The 19,371-nt window shown below is 43.7% G+C and overlaps 4 protein-coding genes across 6 annotated transcripts in view; 2 read left to right on the top strand and 2 right to left on the bottom strand.

Moving 5' to 3' along the window:
• Positions 1-3,797, bottom strand: part of LOC120448137 (Ig-like and fibronectin type-III domain-containing protein 2) — a 70,650-nt gene extending 66,853 nt beyond the window's left edge. The window contains exon 1 of the mRNA XM_039629954.2: positions 3,327-3,797. The gene's annotated coding sequence lies outside the window, so the exon portion shown is untranslated. The remainder of the gene's footprint in view (positions 1-3,326) is intronic.
• A 1,722-nt stretch (positions 3,798-5,519) lies between these two features.
• LOC120449964 lies at positions 5,520-6,531 on the top strand. The gene is made up of 2 exons (XM_039632668.2): positions 5,520-5,679; positions 5,738-6,531. The coding sequence occupies exons 1-2, from the start codon at positions 5,652-5,654 to the stop codon at positions 6,430-6,432; spliced, it is 723 nt and encodes a 240-aa protein (XP_039488602.1). The 5' UTR covers positions 5,520-5,651; the 3' UTR covers positions 6,433-6,531.
• Positions 6,532-6,737: 206 nt separating this feature from the next.
• LOC120448269 (H/ACA ribonucleoprotein complex subunit 2-like protein) lies at positions 6,738-7,467 on the top strand. Its single transcript, XM_039630193.2, has 2 exons — positions 6,738-7,074; positions 7,133-7,467. Exons 1-2 carry the CDS (start codon positions 6,824-6,826, stop codon positions 7,362-7,364), a joined length of 483 nt encoding a protein of 160 aa, XP_039486127.1. The 5' UTR covers positions 6,738-6,823; the 3' UTR covers positions 7,365-7,467.
• A 1,002-nt stretch (positions 7,468-8,469) lies between these two features.
• Positions 8,470-19,275, bottom strand: LOC120450526 (probable helicase with zinc finger domain). 3 transcript variants are annotated; one of them, XM_039633611.2, is made up of 6 exons: positions 19,122-19,275; positions 17,216-17,306; positions 16,722-17,154; positions 15,911-16,526; positions 10,652-15,382; positions 8,470-10,537 (listed from the first exon to the last, which is right to left on the bottom strand). In XM_039633611.2, the coding sequence occupies exons 3-6, from the start codon at positions 17,049-17,051 to the stop codon at positions 9,840-9,842; spliced, it is 6,375 nt and encodes a 2,124-aa protein (XP_039489545.1). In that variant the 5' UTR covers positions 17,052-17,154; positions 17,216-17,306; positions 19,122-19,275; the 3' UTR covers positions 8,470-9,839. The 3 variants fall into 3 exon arrangements, with proteins under 3 accessions (XP_039489545.1, XP_039489546.1, XP_039489547.1); XM_039633612.2 differs by lacking the exon at positions 19,122-19,275 and adding an exon at positions 18,593-18,638; XM_039633613.2 differs by lacking the exon at positions 17,216-17,306 and having other exon boundaries at positions 19,122-19,272.
• Between the last annotated feature and the right edge of the window lie 96 nt (positions 19,276-19,371).

Here is a 19,371-nt window from a genome sequence, read left to right as displayed (position 1 = left end):
ACCAAGTACCAAGTACCAAGGAGAAAGGACTAAGGACGAAGGAGCAAGCGCCAAAGAGCAGGCGGTTCAATTGCAGCTCCTTTTGCTTGTCTTGCCGGGGATTTATTGCAACCTCAGTTGTTTGCCATCTTAGTGCCTTGGCCCCCAGCTCATTCTCATTCTCAATCTCATTCTCAACTTTCAGGCTTCGCTCGTCTATATATTTTTTTTGTATGGGCGTACATCTATGCCGTCATTTCGGAAAACGACGCCCATTGCAATAGCGCCGAGATTTGATCAGTTGTTTGCTTTCGCTTTATATATCTTTCACTGTTTTAAAATTGCACTCATGTGACTTTAGCTCAGTCACTCGACGCTCGTCTACAATCGCCCCTACAATGGGCCCACAATCAACTGGAAACTGATGTCGAAAGGAAGGTCTTTCAGGCATAATTTTATACCTTTTCAAAGGTGTGGGCCAATCAATATTACTACATTGTGCATTCAATTGCGCCGAATGAAGCTTTACATATTTCCATTAACTGGGGTTAAAAAATGCATAATTAAATATCACTATTAGATAGTTTTAGTTCCTTTAACATACAAATGTTCTACATAAACCTTTAGAACCAATAACTTAGGGCTTAACTTGTATTTCGATGATTTTGAAACGAATTCCAGCACTTCTTCCCATTGTAACTGCAGTTTTTGGGCAAACATTTTTTACCGGCAAATTGTATCTGTACTTCTATGTATTTTATCCTAGTTTTTTTATTTTTTTTAGTTGGTCCTTGGTGGCTGCTCTATTCTAAAGCGACAACAGAATAAATTTTGGTTGGACAATTCTGCTTCATTTTTTGTTGGACTGCTGGGAAATCCCCAATGCAGGCGACTCAAGCTGGCAAAACATACGATGCACATTCATATTCATTTTGGTTCTTAGGGTGGAAACAGAGCCTTTGGGAATTAGACCAAGCTCACTCGTCCAACACATGAAAGTGAATTTATCCTTTAATTTAAAATTTCACACACTTGTGCAAGCTCTCTTTTGATTTAGTTGTTTTTGTGCCAGCCATTAATTATGGATTTTATTATTCGAAAACTTTTAAAATGCTTAGGCATTTATTTGCACCACTCGGGTTGGACACATACTCGGTTTAACTTATTTAAAATACTTGCATTTCTGTGTGCTTTTGCGACTAAATCCTGGCCTGCAGATCCTGCTCTAATTGGCAGACTTCCGGCAGCCTGTCAAACATCCTTGCAGATAAAACCAAAATCCAACAAGAAAAAATCCGAAAGAGGAAGACATTTGAATTCTTCCATGCAACTGCTTTCACTTGGTGCCCTATGCAAATGATGTTGGATTACGCAAATATTTACATTATTTTCCTCGCCATAGGTTAGTTTTTCACAGCGCTCGCATATTTATTTATTCAATGCGATTGTTTCCTTTTGATCAAATTCAATTGAAACGCTTCTCATTCGATTTAAGCATAATTCAATTATTTCCGTTTAATTTTCAGCAAATACTTGAACGCATTTCATTTGCATATTTGTCAGAGAAAAGTGAGTGGGGTGGTGGGGGGGCATTAAAAGAAAAGTTGAAAATCAGCCAAATCAAAAAGCCAAAAACTTCCTTGGCATTTGTTTTAATCTTTTCGAGTTTCTCAACTTCCGAGAGCAACACACTTTGGACTGGCTTTTTGTTGGATTTAAACGGAATATATGATTTCTACAAGCATCTTCGCCTTTATTCAACCATTCTTTTTATCAATGTTTTTGTAGGTTAGGATATTTTTTTTTTAATTTTTCCCTTGCCACGATGCCTGTTAAAAATTCCATTAAATATAACGTGCTAAATCCACAAAACTTTACGCCATGCATTCCACTATACACTATATATCCGTGCAAGTATACTCTAAATATTCATGTTTTATTTACGTTTTCAGCGAAAGCAAACAACATTTGCTTCGTCATTTTTTGTTAACTTTTTCTATTTAAATTATCGCAAAAATTTTGACCAAGTGAATGGAAATGAATGCGGGAAATGGGGGAAACCGAATTTGACGTTGAAAAAAATTCCTTTGACTTGTTACATTTTTCAACAATTTGCTCGTACTTGCCGTGCTCTTTTATTGCTTTCGGTTTGTTTTGGTCTATTTTCAAATCTGTTTGCCAAAGCGAATTTAATGTTTGTACATTTCCGAATTTGCTTCTATGCCTTTGTACTTTTTTTTAAACAGGCTGAGGCTGAGGGTCCTTATATATACTTCAAATGGGTACCTCTGACTTTTGGCTTCATTATAAATTTTATACACATTTTTTTATGAAAGAACGGAGTCTATTTGTTTGGCGTCGGTTGATTTATTTTTAACTTGTTTAGAACAACAAAATTGTTGGTTGAACTACACAAGTGCTTTTAAGCTGCTTTCATTGCTAAAAATGAATTGCAAGCCCTTAACAAATATTTTGGGTGCGATCTAGGGCATTGGAATAACATATGCTGCTTTCATTTTGAAAATTTAGTAAATTTGTACAGATCTATGCAATAATTTCCAATGATTCATGATTTAAACTTGAGTGCAGTTACTACTTTCCAGCTTAAATGCAATAAGTACACTTTTGAATATTTCATTTCGTTCTACGTATTTTCTATCATTGTTTGTTTTTTAAATATTTATTATGCCACTTGTTCTAGGTGGCAGCTGTACCCTGGCTGTCCATTGTGTATCATTTGAGCGGCAAAAGAGCAACAACAATTCACTTTTCTGCGATGTCTATGATTGTTTGGCTTTCTTTTTGTTGTTCAATTAAATTTATTCCAGTGCAGCCCCAACCATGAACCCCATACTCCCCCGCCTTTCGCCCCCGCCGTCTGTTGTTATTAAAAAAGTTTTTTGAGTTTTTTATTTGAATTTCCATGAGAGAAGCAACCGGCCAAAGTGGAAAAATAAAGCAGAATAAAAATGTACTTGCACTCCTAGTGCGAAAACTAGTACAGCAAAATCAAGCACAATCCGACAAGGCGATAATAACTGACCGATTGGGTAAGTTTTGTAATTATTGCCAATATACCCAGAAACGCTGAACAGAAAAAAAATAAGAAAAAAAAAGAAACAAACAAATTAATAACGAAACTTTTGCAATCACCTAGGGAGCTCTTATATGAGGTAATCCAATACAATCGCCAAGCAAAGGCGAAAAACGAAAGAAATCTAAAGAATCGAGCTTGGCAAATACAATTTTTGTGTGTGTTTCGTTTAATTGCTTAATTTAATTTGCATGAAATCCACGGCAAGGCAAACAAAGGCAAAGCTCCAGTGGAAAACCGAATAAAAACCTACCAAAGTTCTTTTGTTGAGGCGGCTTCGTCGTCGTCGGCGGCGAACAAACAAAAAAACACTCGCAAAAATAAGTTTCGCAAGTTGTCGCTAGTTGTTGCTTGGTTGTTGTTACTATTATTTTTTTGTATTTAACACTTCACTGGCTACTTTTGCATGTCTCAAGAACACGGCTCAAGTGGTCGAAAAGAATTGATGGGGAATTTATTTGGGTGGTTCCCCCCAACAAATTGATTTCGCTATATTCTGTTGGATACTTTATGCACTTTTGCATACAATTATGCGCCCACAGCACAGCACTCGTAAATGATTTCTGACTTTTTTTCTTTTATTTTTTTGTTGGTATTCAAACGCACTTGTTTATGACTTGGGTATATTTATATCGGCTCTCTCAATTTTTACGACAGACTACTCGATGGATTGATTTTCCACGCTATAGGCACCAGAACTTTTCCAGCTCAGCTTGGTTTGAACTCCGTTAGACGACTGAATCGCTTTGTGGCGAGCCATCGCAATTTTATACGTCCGTTCTCGAGTCGAGTCGCCAAAAAGCTCGGCTTTTCGCTTCGGTTTTCTGTTCGATTTGCTTGTGGATCGGGGGGGTATTATAGCCACTGCGCAGGCGCTCCTCCGATGCTCGTGAAAAAAATATAAACACAAAGCAGCTGGCCGAGCTCAGCTGTTTCTTGGCCAAAAGCCGGCAACAACAAGCCCCACATGTGGCCAACTTGGTCCGCAGGGGGGGCAGTTTATGGGGAGCAGGGGTCTGGCTAAAGCTTCGGCATTGCCGACTGCGCAAACACAATAATTCCATGTTGTTCTTGCCCACGAAAAACCAAATAAAGCAAGGTAAGCGCCTAAGACCCAAACAGCCAAGCAGCAGCGCCAATATATCTGTGGGGCTTTAACAGGTGGCAATGTCATGATTTCGCAGAACCTAAAAAAAATATATCTACATACGTATATGTGTATATTTATTTTTTTCTGAAGTCGCGGGTGCTGAAAATTATACCGAAACCTCAGTTAACTCCAGCTTATCTTAATAGTTCTATTCAAAAATGTCTATATACAAAAAAGACATTTAATGCATTTAAGATACATTACATTCCCAATACATTATTTTCGGGACAGATGTTTCCATTTCCTTACTACTAATTAGTTTAAATCATCAATGTTTGTAACTCGAGCTGCAAAAGGAAAATAAAAAAAAAAAGGTATCATGAAAAAGTTCCTTATAATTAATAACACATTGAAAATAGCACAGCAAACTACTACTGAAGTATTTAATAAATTAAATTGGTAATTTTTATTAACATGAACATTTTTGTCAAAATCCGTTTTTTATGTTATAGTTAAAGTAAGACAATTAATTTATACTTTTAAGCAACTCATTTGTGTATCTTTTCATATGAAAATTGACCATTTTTACTCCGAGTGTTTATTACCTTTATGAATATTGTCATTATTGCACGCAAGAATTGTGCATTTTCAGCGTCATTAAATTAGCTTAATTGTTTACGTTTTATCTGTTCATCTGTTGACTGCCAATTCGCAAAAAAATTCGTCGCAGAAACTCCGTCGCAAAATCCGAAGCAAATCAAATCAAATCGCATCGCAAAAATAACGACTAAGAAACTGGACAAACTCGCTTTAATTAGAAGCAAAATAATATTATGTAGACAGTATAAATCGAAATTTGGTACTTAGACATGTGAAATGGTAAATATTAATGCGTGGCGAGTTCCTTGAACTTGTATTCTAATTTTTTCATTTCACCCAAATCACGAGGGTGACTTTAGAGATTTTTATAACAGATAAGTTGTTGGATTTGAATATTCTAATGCGGCAGATTACAATTATTAATTATTTAATTACTAATAAATTAATAGCATACTATGTTTAATGTTTTGATTTATGTTTTTCGTTATTTAATTTTTTGTCAATTACTTATTTTTAGTTTAAGACTATTATTAAATATCAACTCTACGAGTAACGGGAATAAAAAGTAAAAATTTGTTTTTAACTCACTAATCGTTCTAAATCGAACTAAACTATCAGTAGTAGTAACTCATTTTTAAACTAAAATATATATCTCTATGTACGATGAAGCTTGTCATCCTTTTAAAGGATCGTTTTTGAGCACTGATAATGGTCTATAACTAGGATTTTATGAGTTGCCTGATCATCGAATCTTCGGTAATTTTAACCGCTCTTAATGCGGTCGCATTATCAAAGCAGTTACTTACAGTTAGTTGCTTTTCGCAAATCTTTTTGCACGTTTTTTGTCGTCTTTGTGCTCGTGGAAAATAATATTTGTAAAATTACAGAATGGAGCGCTACAACCGCGTCTATAGAGGTACTACTGCTAATACCATTATAGGCAACAATAAAATTATTATACCGGTTTTCCATAGATCCCGCATCTCCACTGACCCCACTAACTCCCCTCTCCACCGAAGCTTTTACATTCGAAGATGTCACGCCCACTGGGGGCGCTGGCAGGAAAGGTTCCGCGAAATATGGACTCTTTGGAGTGCCGAAGGCCAATAATCTCACGGTACCAAACAGTCGATCAGCATTGTCCGGCCTAAAGCGACTATCAGAATCTACTTTACCCACGCGATTTTCACAAAAATTCATGCGCACGCGTTCCGTATTTTCGCCCACCAGTCAAAGTACCCTTCTTAATGGGGAGACCAAGCTACTCGGAGAATCCGGAGTTTCGAAATCGCGTAGCAAAAGGGAAGAGAGGCCAAAGCCGGATATCCGACTGCTGCAGGAAACGCGTCTCAGGCAGGAGGCCTCCAAGTTGAAAAGTACGAGGACAAAGATTAAGGTGGAGCACCCAAAGAGTCCCCTTCCCAGTTTCAGTCATCCACGCTATAAGCCGTGCTCCCCGGTGGAGCACCCCACGTTGAGTCCTCGTGTCAAATCCCTGCTCGATCGCACTGGGAACGAACATCTCACGGAGCTGTTCACGCGCCAGGAGATCGACATTGAGGTGCTCATCCAAATGACCCTGGAGGACTTGGCGGCCCTGGGCGTACGCGGCGCCCGGGAGATCCGATTGGCCATGAATATTATCCAACTGGCCAAGCAGATCTTTTGACTGTATACCCCGTAAGATTTCTGCTAATTTTAAACTGTTTTATGTCATGTGGATTTGAATTTGTATGTGAGATTTTAATAAATGTTTAATGTGGTCATATTCCTGAGCTCAGCATAAGCAAACTATCTTAAATGACAATAAATTTGAGGGACTGTTCTGGAAAATCACACACCAGATGATAATTTTTTTCCGTGTACGAGTCGAAACTTAGCTTTAGCGAAGCCACCAACCATTGAGTATGTACTACTAATCCACGGCAACAGTATTTATTTTAGTATCTTTTCTGGGCACGCTAGTATACTTCGAATTCCCCCCGCGGTCACACTGAACACGTGTTTCGAACCAAAAACCGCAGTTTAAACAAAATATCCACGTTTTTAACAGAAAAGCCATGGTTAAAGTGAAAGTAGAGCGCTCCGAGGATGCCGATGACTCCGTGGTGGCCAGTGGCGATGTTACCATCAAGGAGGAGGAGTCCTACGACGACAAGTTGATCTTTGTGAACGCCATCGCGAAACCGATGGCAGGTAAAAAACTGGCCAAAAAGTGCTACAAACTGGTGAAGAAGGCCATGAAGCACAAGACTTTCCTGCGCAATGGATTGAAGGATGTACAGACTCGCCTGCGCAAGGGCGAAACGGGGTAAGTGCTGAATGATCTCCGCCTGAAAGCCAACCACTACAACCCTGATCTTCTCCAGAATCTGCATCTTCGCTGGCGATGTTACACCTGTGGACATCATGTGCCACTTGCCCGCCGTTTGCGAGGAGAAGGGCATCCCTTATGCCTACACCCCAAGTCGGGCGGATCTGGGAGCTGCCATGGGCGTGAAGCGCGGTACAGTCGCCTTGCTGGTTCGCCAGAACGATGAGTACAAGGACCTGTACGATGAGGTCAAGGAGGAGCTGTCTGCACTGAACATACCCGTCTAGATCTGTAGGATTAGTTCCACTTGCTAATTAAGTACCTAGTTAAGTTCAAAACGTACCAATAAACTTCAGAGAATGCCGATTCTTTTGGCATCCCCAAATCAAATTGATTAACGCTATCCTTTGTGGTTACTAAGATAAAAAGAGTCTAAGCAGATGGTGCTTATATATATCCTATAGCTGATTGGAAACACACCATAACAACCGTTTTATAAAACCTCTTTTAACCCTCTTTTTAAAAAATATCTGAACTAATCTGATATAATTTCATCAGCATTAAAATTTTATGAATGAAAACTCACGAATAACTTCTTTAACTAAGCTTGTAAATTTACATACATTTTAGGTAACCTATTTTAATATAAAGTTGTCCCCGCTCTCAAACAAAGTTAAGATTTAAAACGTTAGTTAATCGAATTATATCCTATAAAGCACTGTTAGTTGGGTTAATGGAGACAGTTTCAAAACCGCTGGTATGGAAATTAACAATTTCAAGCCATGTAATTTCGAAATCAGTTAAGATGGAAAGATTGTTGGCTTAAAACAGTTTTCTGCCGGCAAAGGAAACCAAAATTGCAATATTTTTTTTGCTGTCCCTTGGGGATCTTTTTTGTTTTCTCTTTTTTTTGTGATTTTTTATAAGTATTTTCAGCGTAGCTGGTTTCATATAAATTGTTTTACATATACAATACAGTTGAAATGGAGGAATTTCGTTAGGCTTCTGGTTTCATTATCTGTTTCTCGGTCTGTTCTCGTGGTGCTCGATGTGTGGTGTGTGCTAAGTATTATTGTTTTTAGTTAGTTGCTGTTTGTGTGTGGTGTCTAAATTTACATATAATTTAACACTAGATGTGTTCGTGTAGCAGTGTATGCAATGTATTTCCTAGAAGATCGTTTAACAAATGACATGAGTGGTGAGAGGAGGGGGGATTATTAAAAGTACAATTTGTAGTTTATTAAATGTAATTTTCGTTCTTTTTGTATACGCTTTTTAGTTGGTTGTTATGCATTACATTGGTTAAATAATTACAATTATATAAAGTTAATATGTTTACGCTATCCAAGTCGCTAGCCAAAATACTACGATAAAACTCAAAGATTGATTAAATACTCTTATCGAAAAATTCTTATATTTCTTGCTTGCATTTTTTCTCTTTCGTATGTTTTACATTTACCAGTCGTCAAATCGGACTAAACGATGAGTGGGGGGTGTGGGGGATTTGTTTATAATTGGGAAATTTGGAGAGGGGGAGGGGGGCGATGGCTGCAATTTTGGGGGAGGTCAACAATCGTAATATAATTTACACATGCATCGACAATTTTGGATGGGCAAAGGAACAAATAACTCGTGCACAAATTTAAATATTTATATGCATATTATATATATGTTTGTATGTAGGTAAGTATGTATAATTCGTACACAAAAATGTTCATATCCCTTATAGCCATTAAATATATATAATAGGTATATAATCTGAAGTTACAGTTAATAAGGATAATAATTTATGTATTTGAGTGCGTGACAAATTTTCAGTTTTAATGTTTTTGTTAATATTTTTTGTGTTTTTTTTTTTTGTTATTTTGTTTTGTTTTTGTTTTCAATAGTCAACTTCTGTACAAAATTGAAACTTTTAACTGAGAAATTAAAGGTAGAAAACGAACTGAAGGCTCATGTAGCACATAGGCTACGCACTAAAAATAGAAAAAATTTACAATACAAATGTTCTTGAATATGCTTACGTCTAAAGCTAACTATGCATTTTGCAGTTTATAGTTATTACATATTTATTTCATTTTTTTGCGGTTTTTATGTTTGTTTGTTTTTATTTATTTTTTTTGTTCGTTTTTTTCATGTTTTTTTTATTTGTTTGTATGTTTCAAGGGTCTAATCGATAAGGTTTTCTTGTGTAGGCGTTTGGGTTTTCATTTCTGGGCTGCTCAGAGCAACCCGTTGGATGCTGGGGGCCACGTAGGCGGCGCCTCTGGCGGCCTTGGGGGCGTGGTTAACAGGGGGGCGTGGCTGGAGGGCAAGGGTGAAAGGTAAAGAATGGAGAATGGAGGGTGAAGAGTCAACGTCAACAAATCCCCGCTGCGGCATTTGGGCGAGCTTTAGTAACCACTAAACATTAACTAAATAGGTATGTATGTATATTATTAATTAAATATAATAATTCACACGTTTAACTTAAGACTACCGTAATTAAATAATTTGCAATTTAAAAGAAAGCAAAAAAATTAGGATAGGGACAACTATAATTAAGAAGCAGTTCTTTTTCGTTTTCTCTTCCGTTTTTCCCATTGTCTGGGGCATTTTTTACGTTTTTTTTTTTGTTCAGCTAAGAATTTTGCAATTTTTTTTGTTGTTAATTTTTCTTCTTTTTTTTTTTTGTTGTTTTGCTTTTTCTTTTTTTGTTGTTGCTTTTAGATTATGACCCTTTGATGCCACAGCAGGAGATGTGCTGCCGCCGTCACCGCCTCTCACTGAAAGTAATTGTAGAATCCGGTCGTGGCCTGTCCCAACTCCCGGATAGCCGCGAACGGATCCTTCTCCAGAAGATCGTTGCCACCAACCGCCTGCGCGCCCTTGCCGCCCGTTCCCGAACCAGCCACGCCCGCCTGCGCCTGCGACTGTCCCGGCGATGGTCCTGTTCCAACGCCTCCGCCAACCACCGCCTGTGGTCCCTGGCTCAGCACAGCCGCATAGGTGGTTGCCGACGAGCCGGAGGACTGCTGGTGATGATTAGCCGCCTCCGAGTGCGGAACACTGGGCGCCATGGCCTGGAACAGATCCAGTTCGTGCCCGCCCTTCAGCGTATTGAAATTGTTGTACAGCAGACCGTGCATATGATCCGACGACTTCACCGAGTGATCCACCACCGAGTTGTTGGCCTGGAAGAGTGCCTCTATCAAGTTGGCACCTGCGTCCATTCCATGCATGTTGTTGTAGCCGCCATTTCCGCCTCCAATCCCATTTCCAGTGAGCGCCTGTCGGCGGTACAAAGGCACCGAGTTGTTGCCATTGGTCAGCATTCCATTGTTGTTATTATTGTTGTGTCCGGCCACTCCTGCGCCGCCGATTCCGATCCCGACACCGCCAACTCCCGCGTTGTTCAAGCCCACGTTGTTGTGCATGCCCACGTTGTTGTAGGGCTTGTCATTGAGCAGAGCATTTCCGGCTAGTTAGGAGTAAAATATATTAGAATAATAAAGGACAAGGATCTAAAAACTCATTTTGTACCCTCGATAATGGGTTAAAATAAAACCCAATTCTTGTGCTCTACTTTTCTTACCATTGCCCATAAAGTTGGTGTTTCCGACGCCGCCCAGATTACCTCCGCCATTGGGCGGCGCCTGGTGGAGACCAGGTCCGCCCAGATGATTGGGGTACAGTGGTCCAGGTCCTGGCGGTGGCTTGGCCTGTTGCTGCTGCTGTTGTTGCTGCTGCATCATGGCAAATAGGCGGCTTTGCTGCTGCTGCTGCTGCTGTTGTTGTTGCTGCTGCTGCTGCTGCTGGAGATCGGCTCCGTTCATACCGTTGCTAAGCGGTGGACCAGGAGCATTGCCCGTGCCAGCTACCATGCCCAGGACATCGCGCAGTATGGGCTGCGCTACATCATTGGCTCCATTCATAATCGAATTGAAGACAAGATCGATCTGCTGGTTGAAGTTCTCCAGCGGCGGTGAAGCATCCACAGATTGCTGTGGCGGCTGCTGTTGCTGCTGCTGCTGTTGACCTTGTGGATACATCATGGGATACTGTGGTCGCTGCACATGCGGATTGTTGAGCATTGGGTTGTTAACCATCGGTTGCTGCGGCGGCTTATGTTGCTGCTGCTGCTGTTGCTGCACTGTGGCCATCACCTGGCGCAGCATGTCGGCAAACTTGTTGGCGCCATCCTGGCCCACGGTTTCAAGAAGTTTAAGGTACCACTTGTATTGCTCCTCTTTCGGATTGAAAGCCATTTCATAGATGCTTACATTGGGTGGCAGTAGCTCGTGCGTCAGTGGGCCAAATCTCATGGAGCTCGGCGACGGCTGCTTGCCAGCGTACATAAAAGGATTGGGTGGTGGCTGCGGTTGCTGCTGCGGTGGCAGTGGTGGTGCTCCGGGATTGTAGCCACTTCCATTGTGCCTCAGATAGGGCGGTGGCGGCGGTCCGTTCTCCATGGGCGACATGGGTCCGTTCGGCACACTGCTGCCCCTCTGCATTCCCATCGGCGGTGGCTGCTGTTGTTGCTGCGATGGCGGCGGCGGTGGTCCTGGGCCGGGTCCATAAAGCTGATGGTGCGGCGGTGCCTGGCCATGGTTGTACAGCGTCTTCTTGGCCAAGTAGCCCAGTTCGCTGGGATTCCTCAGCAGCTGAGCAGCAGCCGACGCGTTCGGCGGAGGTGGCGGCACACTACCACCTCTTAGGGGCAGAGACGGGTTTGCATTGAGTGGCGGTGGCAAAGGTCCCGGTCCACGTCCGGGCGCACTAACTGGTGGTGGCTGAGGCTGCTGTGGCTGCTTACTGGGCGGCAGCACACTCCACGGATTCGTTTGCGGCGGCGGACCCCACAGACTGGCATTCGGATTTTGTGGTGGCTGCTGTTGTCCCGGTCCTTGATTCTGTCCCTGCTGCGGTGGCCGCCAGTGCTGCATGGCTGGATATTGGCCATATGGTGGCGGTGGTCCTCCGCCGCCTCCAGCTCCGCCTGGCTGCTGTGTGGGTGGCGGCGGTCCACCGGGTGGCATTCCACGCAGATGCGGCGCCGGTGGCGGTGGTCCCCTCATGCCCATATGTCCGCCACCACCTCCGCCGCCGTAGTGTGGAGGTGGGCCTTGGCCAGGACCGGGACCTCCGCCGGTTCCTGGTCCAGGGCCATTTCCAGACTTTCCGCCGACGGCAGCTGCAGCGGCCATCATAGCCGCCATGTGGGTGGAGTACATGTGGTTGAGCTGTTGCTGATTGGCAGCCATGGCGGCAGCCATTTGATTCATCTGGTGAGCAGTGGCCGCTGGTCCGGGACCCAGCATTCCAGCTGCGTTGGCAAAATGTGCCGGAGGACCCGGCGGTCCGTGGCCGCCATGTCCGTGTTGCGGTCCATTTAGATAGAGAGCGGCCTGCTCCCGCAGATACGCCTCCGGTTGCAGGGCACGTGGCACAAACTCGGGAGCCAGCGGATTGAGCACATAGCCGCGCTTCAGCTCCACGCCATCCAGCTGGGAGCGCAGGTTAGACCAGGTTAAGCCGAAAAGACTTTTATGTTCGTCGCAGATTTCGATGAAGCGCTCCCACACCTTGCGGCAGCGACCAATGGAGCAAAGAGCCACCGGATCACCAACCACAGCTACCAGAGACTGGGCACGCGTAATGGCCGTGTTCAGCAGTTTCGAATTGCTCAAGAATCCATAGTCCGCGTCGGCATCGCCAATGCTGGTCGTGGAGGCGGCTCCCGGGGCACTTCCTTGGGGCATGCAGGTGCGTCGGGTTCGAACTGTGGAGAGGAACACCGCTCGAAACTGTTTACCCTGGACATTGAGCACTCGTTCGACGGATATTCCACCCATGCGACGTTTCCTCAGCTCCGAGCGAATGCGAAACACCTGATCGGAGTAGGGAGTCATGATGCCAATGCTGGTGTCGTTCAGTTTACCCCAGGCACTGGGCCAACGTTTTCGCAGCTCGGACACCCTTTCCACCACCTCATAAACTTCAGCATTGTTATAGAAAGCAGTTGAGTTTTTATCCTGAACATCCTCTCCCCTGGTAGTAAAGAAGGTCAATGGATAAAAGCGATCGTGCCGTGGCTGTTTTCCGGAAGCAACCAGCTTCTGTTCGTAGAAAAGCTCCGAAGTGAAACGGATGATGGCCTCGTGGGCACGGTAGTTCTCGCACAGCAGAATCTTGCAGGGAAAGTTGGAGGGATAGTGATCGTACAGCCGCTCCAACAGCGAAATGTGCAGCTTGCGTTCCTTGGCAAAGGCTGAGAACAGTTCCGGACTCATTTGCATGTGATCTCCAGCCAAAACGATCCTTGTGGAATCATTAGCTAAAGCCAGCGGCATAATGGCCTCGCATTCCATGGCCTGAGCAGCTTCGTCCAGAAAGATGTGGGTAAACAGCCCTTTGGGCAGACCCAGAGTGGCCAACTCCATGCTGATGCTCAGGGTAACAACTACAATCCTATGACGCATTATATCCTCCACAGTGGGCCTAAGGAAGTTGCCCACTCCATCGGTGATGCAGTACTTTTGCACCACACCGTTTACAGTGGCTGACCATCTCTTGTGGTAGTAAACTCTCAGCGGCGTGGCCTCCTTCAGACCCTCCTCGATCCACGGATGCAGGTACTCCTTGATGTACAGGTCAGCGGCTGAATTCGAGTGTGTGCAGATCAGGATTTTGGCCTCTGGTTGGGTCAGCAGTTGTTTGATAGCTTGGGCCAGTGTGTAGGTTTTTCCGGTGCCAAAGGGTCCTATCAACAGGATGGGCGGCAACTTAATGCTCAACGCTGTGGTGATGGCATTCACAGCCTCCCTTTGTTTGGCATTTAACTTGGGTTCACAGGAATCGGCCCACTGCTTCTTCGGTGTCCACGGTATACTCGGCTCCAGTTCCGTAGCCGGAAAGATCAGCCGAAAATCAGTGATCTTGTCCACCGCATTGTGCCACTCGCAGTATGGCATTCGATTCAGCTGGAATTGTATATCCACCTCCAGTTCGGTATCCGCCTGCAGAGCCATTGCCTCCACACATTTAGCGGATAGTTTCAAGTAAATCACATTCTTGCCTTTGTCCTCGATCAACGCCTCGTAAACTGCACGTTTACTTGGATCTGCTTTGGAATCGGGATCCTCGGGTTTTGAGATATACACACTGCTGCAGTTGGAGAGAATCAATCTGCCAGGCGACGTATCCTCCGAGATGTCCTTGCCCAAACGCATGAGAGCAAACAGTTCACCAGCCAGGGAATACTTGGCCGTGCTGGTGGCCATTCCCGCTGGGGTCAGGATATAATTGGAGGCCACTGTGAGGCGAGTTCTTACATTATACCTCGCTATCTGCTCATAGCGGGCAATCTCCTCCACTGACAACAACTCGTGGATGCGGGAGCGGTAGTTATTCTGCGTCAACCGCTTCTCCACAATGGTCGACTGTGTCAACGTGAAAGTGGCTGCCCTTGGACAGGGATACCTCTCCAGTAGCTCCTTTTCGTGTTCCAAATCACTGAGATACGCCTCCGTTTTCAGATGAGTGCCAATCGTCGTTTCGAAGCGTGTGAGCTGCGTATTCGCAACATCCCATCGCGTGGCAGAGCTGTTAATGATGTCCCGCTTGATCTCCTCGATTTTCTCCGCATCATTCACAGGCAACACATCCACGCACAGATGCCTCACAAGCAAGGGCTCCTGACCCACGTCGAAGCAGATGGCTTGTCGGAAGGTTCCATAGATCTCCGTGTGAAACTCAACTGTGATTTCGTGAATCAAAGCAGCCGAGTCGTCGTTGGATGTTTCCGCTTGAGATGACGAACTGCCTGCCAGCCACTCCTGGTCTGATTTGAGTTCCATGCTGGCTTCAGTTGGCTTGCACATTTTTATGGACTTCATTGCAAAGTGATTTCGATGGGCGTCCTGCAAGAGCGCTACCGCTTTAAGCGGCTTTTTCGTCTCCAGTTGAAAGAGCCACTCCCGCTTAGAGGTCTTCGAGCTAATGCTAGTAACCAGCTGCTGCTCACACCGTGCCTCCATGTCCGGCACTCGCTCGCACATCACCCGCTCCGGTGCTGTCGCCTGGATCCAGCGGTCCAGCACTTGCTCCGTGTACGACTTGCCGTAGAGCTCCTTCTCACAGGCCTTTTGCATCCGCATCCGCCGGTACTCGAAGCGCTCCTTCCACTCGTTCAACTCATCCTGTCCATGCGCCTCCACGCACTGCGCTCCATAGTGGCAGATGTGTGCCTCGCTAAACGTCTCGCACAGGGAATAGGTGTCCAGTGTGTAACCACGGGGCGGCGGACGCCACTTCCAGTCACGGCCTAGTCGGAAAGTGAACACATTATTGAGTTTGAATGACTGGAAATGCATATTTTCAATGCTTATTTTTTTTTAAATATAGAAAATATAGATAGAATTCAGTTGGGGGTGTAGTTTCATTTAGATTTTTTTGCTTATAGAACATATTGCCATTGACATTTACACTTATACATAAATGGGATACCATTTCCAGGTTGATTTTTAATTTCTATTGAATCATAATTTTCAGTAAAGATTTTTGGTGTTTGTAGAGACCGAGAGATAATAAAAATTGGAGGTGTATGAATGCAAAAACATTACTTCAAACTTTTCAAACAATTCATTTCTTTAGACAACATTGGCATTCTAATTATAACCATGTCTATTATTAATCATAATTCTGAGGCTAGCCAGAAGGTTTCAATGTGTACATAAGGCTATTATAGCACAAAAATTGTACGGTGCGTTTATCTGATTCCAATATGCCTTAATAAAGGTGCTAACTTCACTTAAAGCATTGAATGTTTTCCCTATTATGCCAAAATACGTACCCTCATCGCTCATGATCACCTTCTGATGGGCCTCGGTCTGGCAGTGCTGTCGCAGCTCGTTCCTCGTCTGAAAGGTGATGGTGCAGTAGCTGCAGGTGGTCGATGGAGCCGCCTGATCGCCCTGATCCGAGCCAGATCCGTCGCCGGAGCCAGGCTGGTGTTTTCCTGCCGTGAGCTTCATGGCCGCCAGCAGATCGTTGGTCTTGTGAAGGCTTGTGCTGGAGCTGGACATCGTGCTGCTGCTGCCGGTGGAGGAGCTACTGCTGCTGCTCGCATAACTGCCGATCCCATTGCCATTCTGCTGCTGTTGCTGCTGCTGCTGTTGTTGCTGCTGTTGCTGCTGCTGCTCTCGCTTCTTCAAGCCCTTGTTGCTGAGCAGCTTGCTGTACTTGTCCAGCGGCAGGTTGTTGGTGGCCCAGTGATCCAGTTTGGTGTCCAGTATGGCCATCTCGTCCTCGAGACGGGCGTGTGGAATCTTCAGGGCCTGCGCCTTGTGCTGACCATTCATGATCATCTGAATGATGGACTTGTAGCGCTCGAGGGTTTTCGATATGTCCGAGTAGATCTGCTGGCCGCTTAGCTCGTTGATCCACTTGCTCAGGAAGATCTCGGCGTCCTGCAACAAAGTTAGAAAAGGTTTATGAATGCAAGATCGCGCTAAACGAAACCTTAACGGTCGGTTAAACTACATTATAATAAATCATTTCTCTTTCTTTGAAAGGCTCATTGCATTAAGTTTTGGCAAATCAAATAAGTATTTGCAGTGCAAGGGAAACCCTTCCTTTCCTTGTGAATTCTGGATCATACGTACCCCGTACTTATGCATCTTGAACAGGGCGTGGACGAGCCATCGGCGTGCCCTGGAGACACTGGCCAGGCACTCTGTTTGCTCGGACAGCAGCGTGAGCACCTTGTACGCGTCCGCCAGGCAGCCCTCGAACTTTCCCAGCTCCAGGAGGCACTCGCATCGGCCCAGAAGGCAGGCGATCTGCTGGTCCTTCTGGGCCCTCGATCCCGCAACCTGGCCACCGGCTCCCTGGCCGGGATTGGGCGCAATCAGCTGGTCGTAGAGCGCCACCGCACGGGCCCAACTCCGCCGTCGGACCATGTCGTGGGCCTGCATCTCCTTCTCGGCGGCCATCGTTTACTGGCTGGTGTTCAGTGGCTCCTCCGGCTGGTCAGTCATGCATGTGTGAAATATTCAGGTCCTTGTCTTGATCGCTCGTCTAATTTCTACGGTGATTCTGTTGGGATAAAGTTGAAAGTGTTATCCAAGTTTAGTTTATTCTGCGAATTGATACTTACACAAGTTAACAGTTTTTTGGGTGGTTAATAATAAGAAATCGAATATCGTTTTTACATTAATGTTTTAGATACTTTGCGGGCATTATGTTTACTGCAATGAAAGATGTTTGGATTTAGATTCGATTTTGTTTGAGGATTTAGTTATCAAACCGCGTTTGTATGGCGGTTAACCGACTACTTTGTGTTTTTTTTTTGCTTTAATATTATTAACTTATTAAATATTAAGGGTTTTTTGGAGCACGTGTTGCTTTTTAGGCCACATAGATTTTGAAGTATGTAGTTATATTCATCTCACTTCTTTATTGAAATATTCATAGTATCTGCATGTTATTATTACATTTTTGTATGTTTTTATTTCTTATTTTTATTGTTTCGGCTGTGGTATTTTGTGTGGCATTCTAACAATATACATTTATTATGGAATCGAATGGAAATTTGTGTACATTTTCGGATTTTTAAATAGTAGTAGTAATCTAGTTCTGCATTTTCCTATTGGCCATTTCACATTTTTGGTTTTTTTCATAACTGGCTTGTTTGTGCGGCTTGTTATTTTGGATATCGACGACTGGATTAAGTCAGCTTAATGGACTACTAGTAATACTCGTTAAGTCCAAAACAGAAATTGTTTATATCTCGCTTCTTATCGGATCCCAAACAATTGTGTGTACTTAGTACAAATATACAGACGGATTTATAGAGTCCGCCTGCAACTAAGCGTATATATATGTATGTGCATACGTGTGATAAACAATCCGAAGTGCTGCTTTGGCCGACTTTGTCTTTATTTTTCGATTTACACAATTTTCATTCTAATTCGGTTACGCAAAATTTCATAAGAGCAATTTTCACACTAGCACCGGCACCAAAGGGGGGCGGAAAACTCGGAGGGGGGAGGCATCTCGCGGGGAGGAGAGTCCGGTGGAAAACACTTGCACAGAACGAGAAAATTCGCCAGCATAATTAAAAGTATTTCTCGAGTTGCTTTTGCTTATTATTATTCTTTTTTTTTTGAGGTGCTTTTATTTTTGCTGCTACTTTTTTTCGCTGCGTGCATGTGTGCGTTTTGTTGTTGTGCGGTTTTTATTTATATGCGGCAATAAATGGGTATTATTTATCAGTAAATGGCGAACGCAGTTGGCGATCAAATGCAAATGCTTGAAGTTTTAAGCGTAATGTTGATTTTTCTTGGCTTTTTTTTTATATACATGGTCGGATTTTCTTGGCCTGACGTTGACTTTTCAGCTGTTTGCAGACTACAAAAGGCACTTTTCACGGATTTTCCGTTTTAATTTCACGGTTTATGTGGCTGGTTATGGCTGAAGCGTATTCATTGGTTAATTTGCACAATGCCCGAGAATCGAGGAGGATTTATTTTACCATTTTTCTTTTTACGTGCTGAAAACAGCAGACAGTCACCAGTGTTGGCTATCGTCGCCGGGCACTCGCCGAGTATCGCATGTGGAAATTAATGATGGCACCCACCTTATTTTGCCGTACTTAAGCATAGTATGCAACACATTTTATGACAGGCAATAAGGATTAAATGTTGTTTATTTAAATGCCTTGTATAATGCCCAATAAAAACGGCACAAAACATTACACGAATTTTGGCAACCGGCGCTTTCCAACACCACATGCGAACTTGACAACACTGGTGCATGTACTACACGATGATTTTGCCATCATATGAAAATATATGCGCACAATACATGCAAATGACCGCATTGCACTTTTATCTGATTAGTCAGTTATTTATACGGCTCGTTAATCGTTTTGCATGCTCAGCAAGCGACATTTACTACGCTGAACCTTATCCAGCGCATTTATCGCAAGTCAGCCAGCCAGCTGTACATTTGCTGGCCAATTATTGCGTCCATTTCGGGTTTTTGCACTCTTGCTGCGTTACCTTTGCACTAATTCCTATTGTTTGTACACTACGGACTAATTATATTTTACATGGTTAAGCACAAAACTATGAGAGAAAATGCACATCACGTCGAAAAATGTTAAAAATAAGTTATGTATGTATGAGGGAAAATTCGCGAAATGCGCCAGTGCTGAGCAGCGGCGCGAAATAGTGCTGCCCATAGACGCGCAGAAACCAGGCACAATCGATAACATTGCGGCTGGAATTCATCGAATTCAAATGTGGTTTA

This window comes from Drosophila santomea, chromosome 3L (assembly GCF_016746245.2).
Source record: "Drosophila santomea strain STO CAGO 1482 chromosome 3L, Prin_Dsan_1.1, whole genome shotgun sequence".
NCBI classification, from domain to species: domain Eukaryota; kingdom Metazoa; phylum Arthropoda; class Insecta; order Diptera; family Drosophilidae; genus Drosophila; species Drosophila santomea.
The sequence above is the reverse complement of the archived record's forward strand: the minus strand, read 5'-3'. Positions and strand labels throughout refer to the sequence as shown.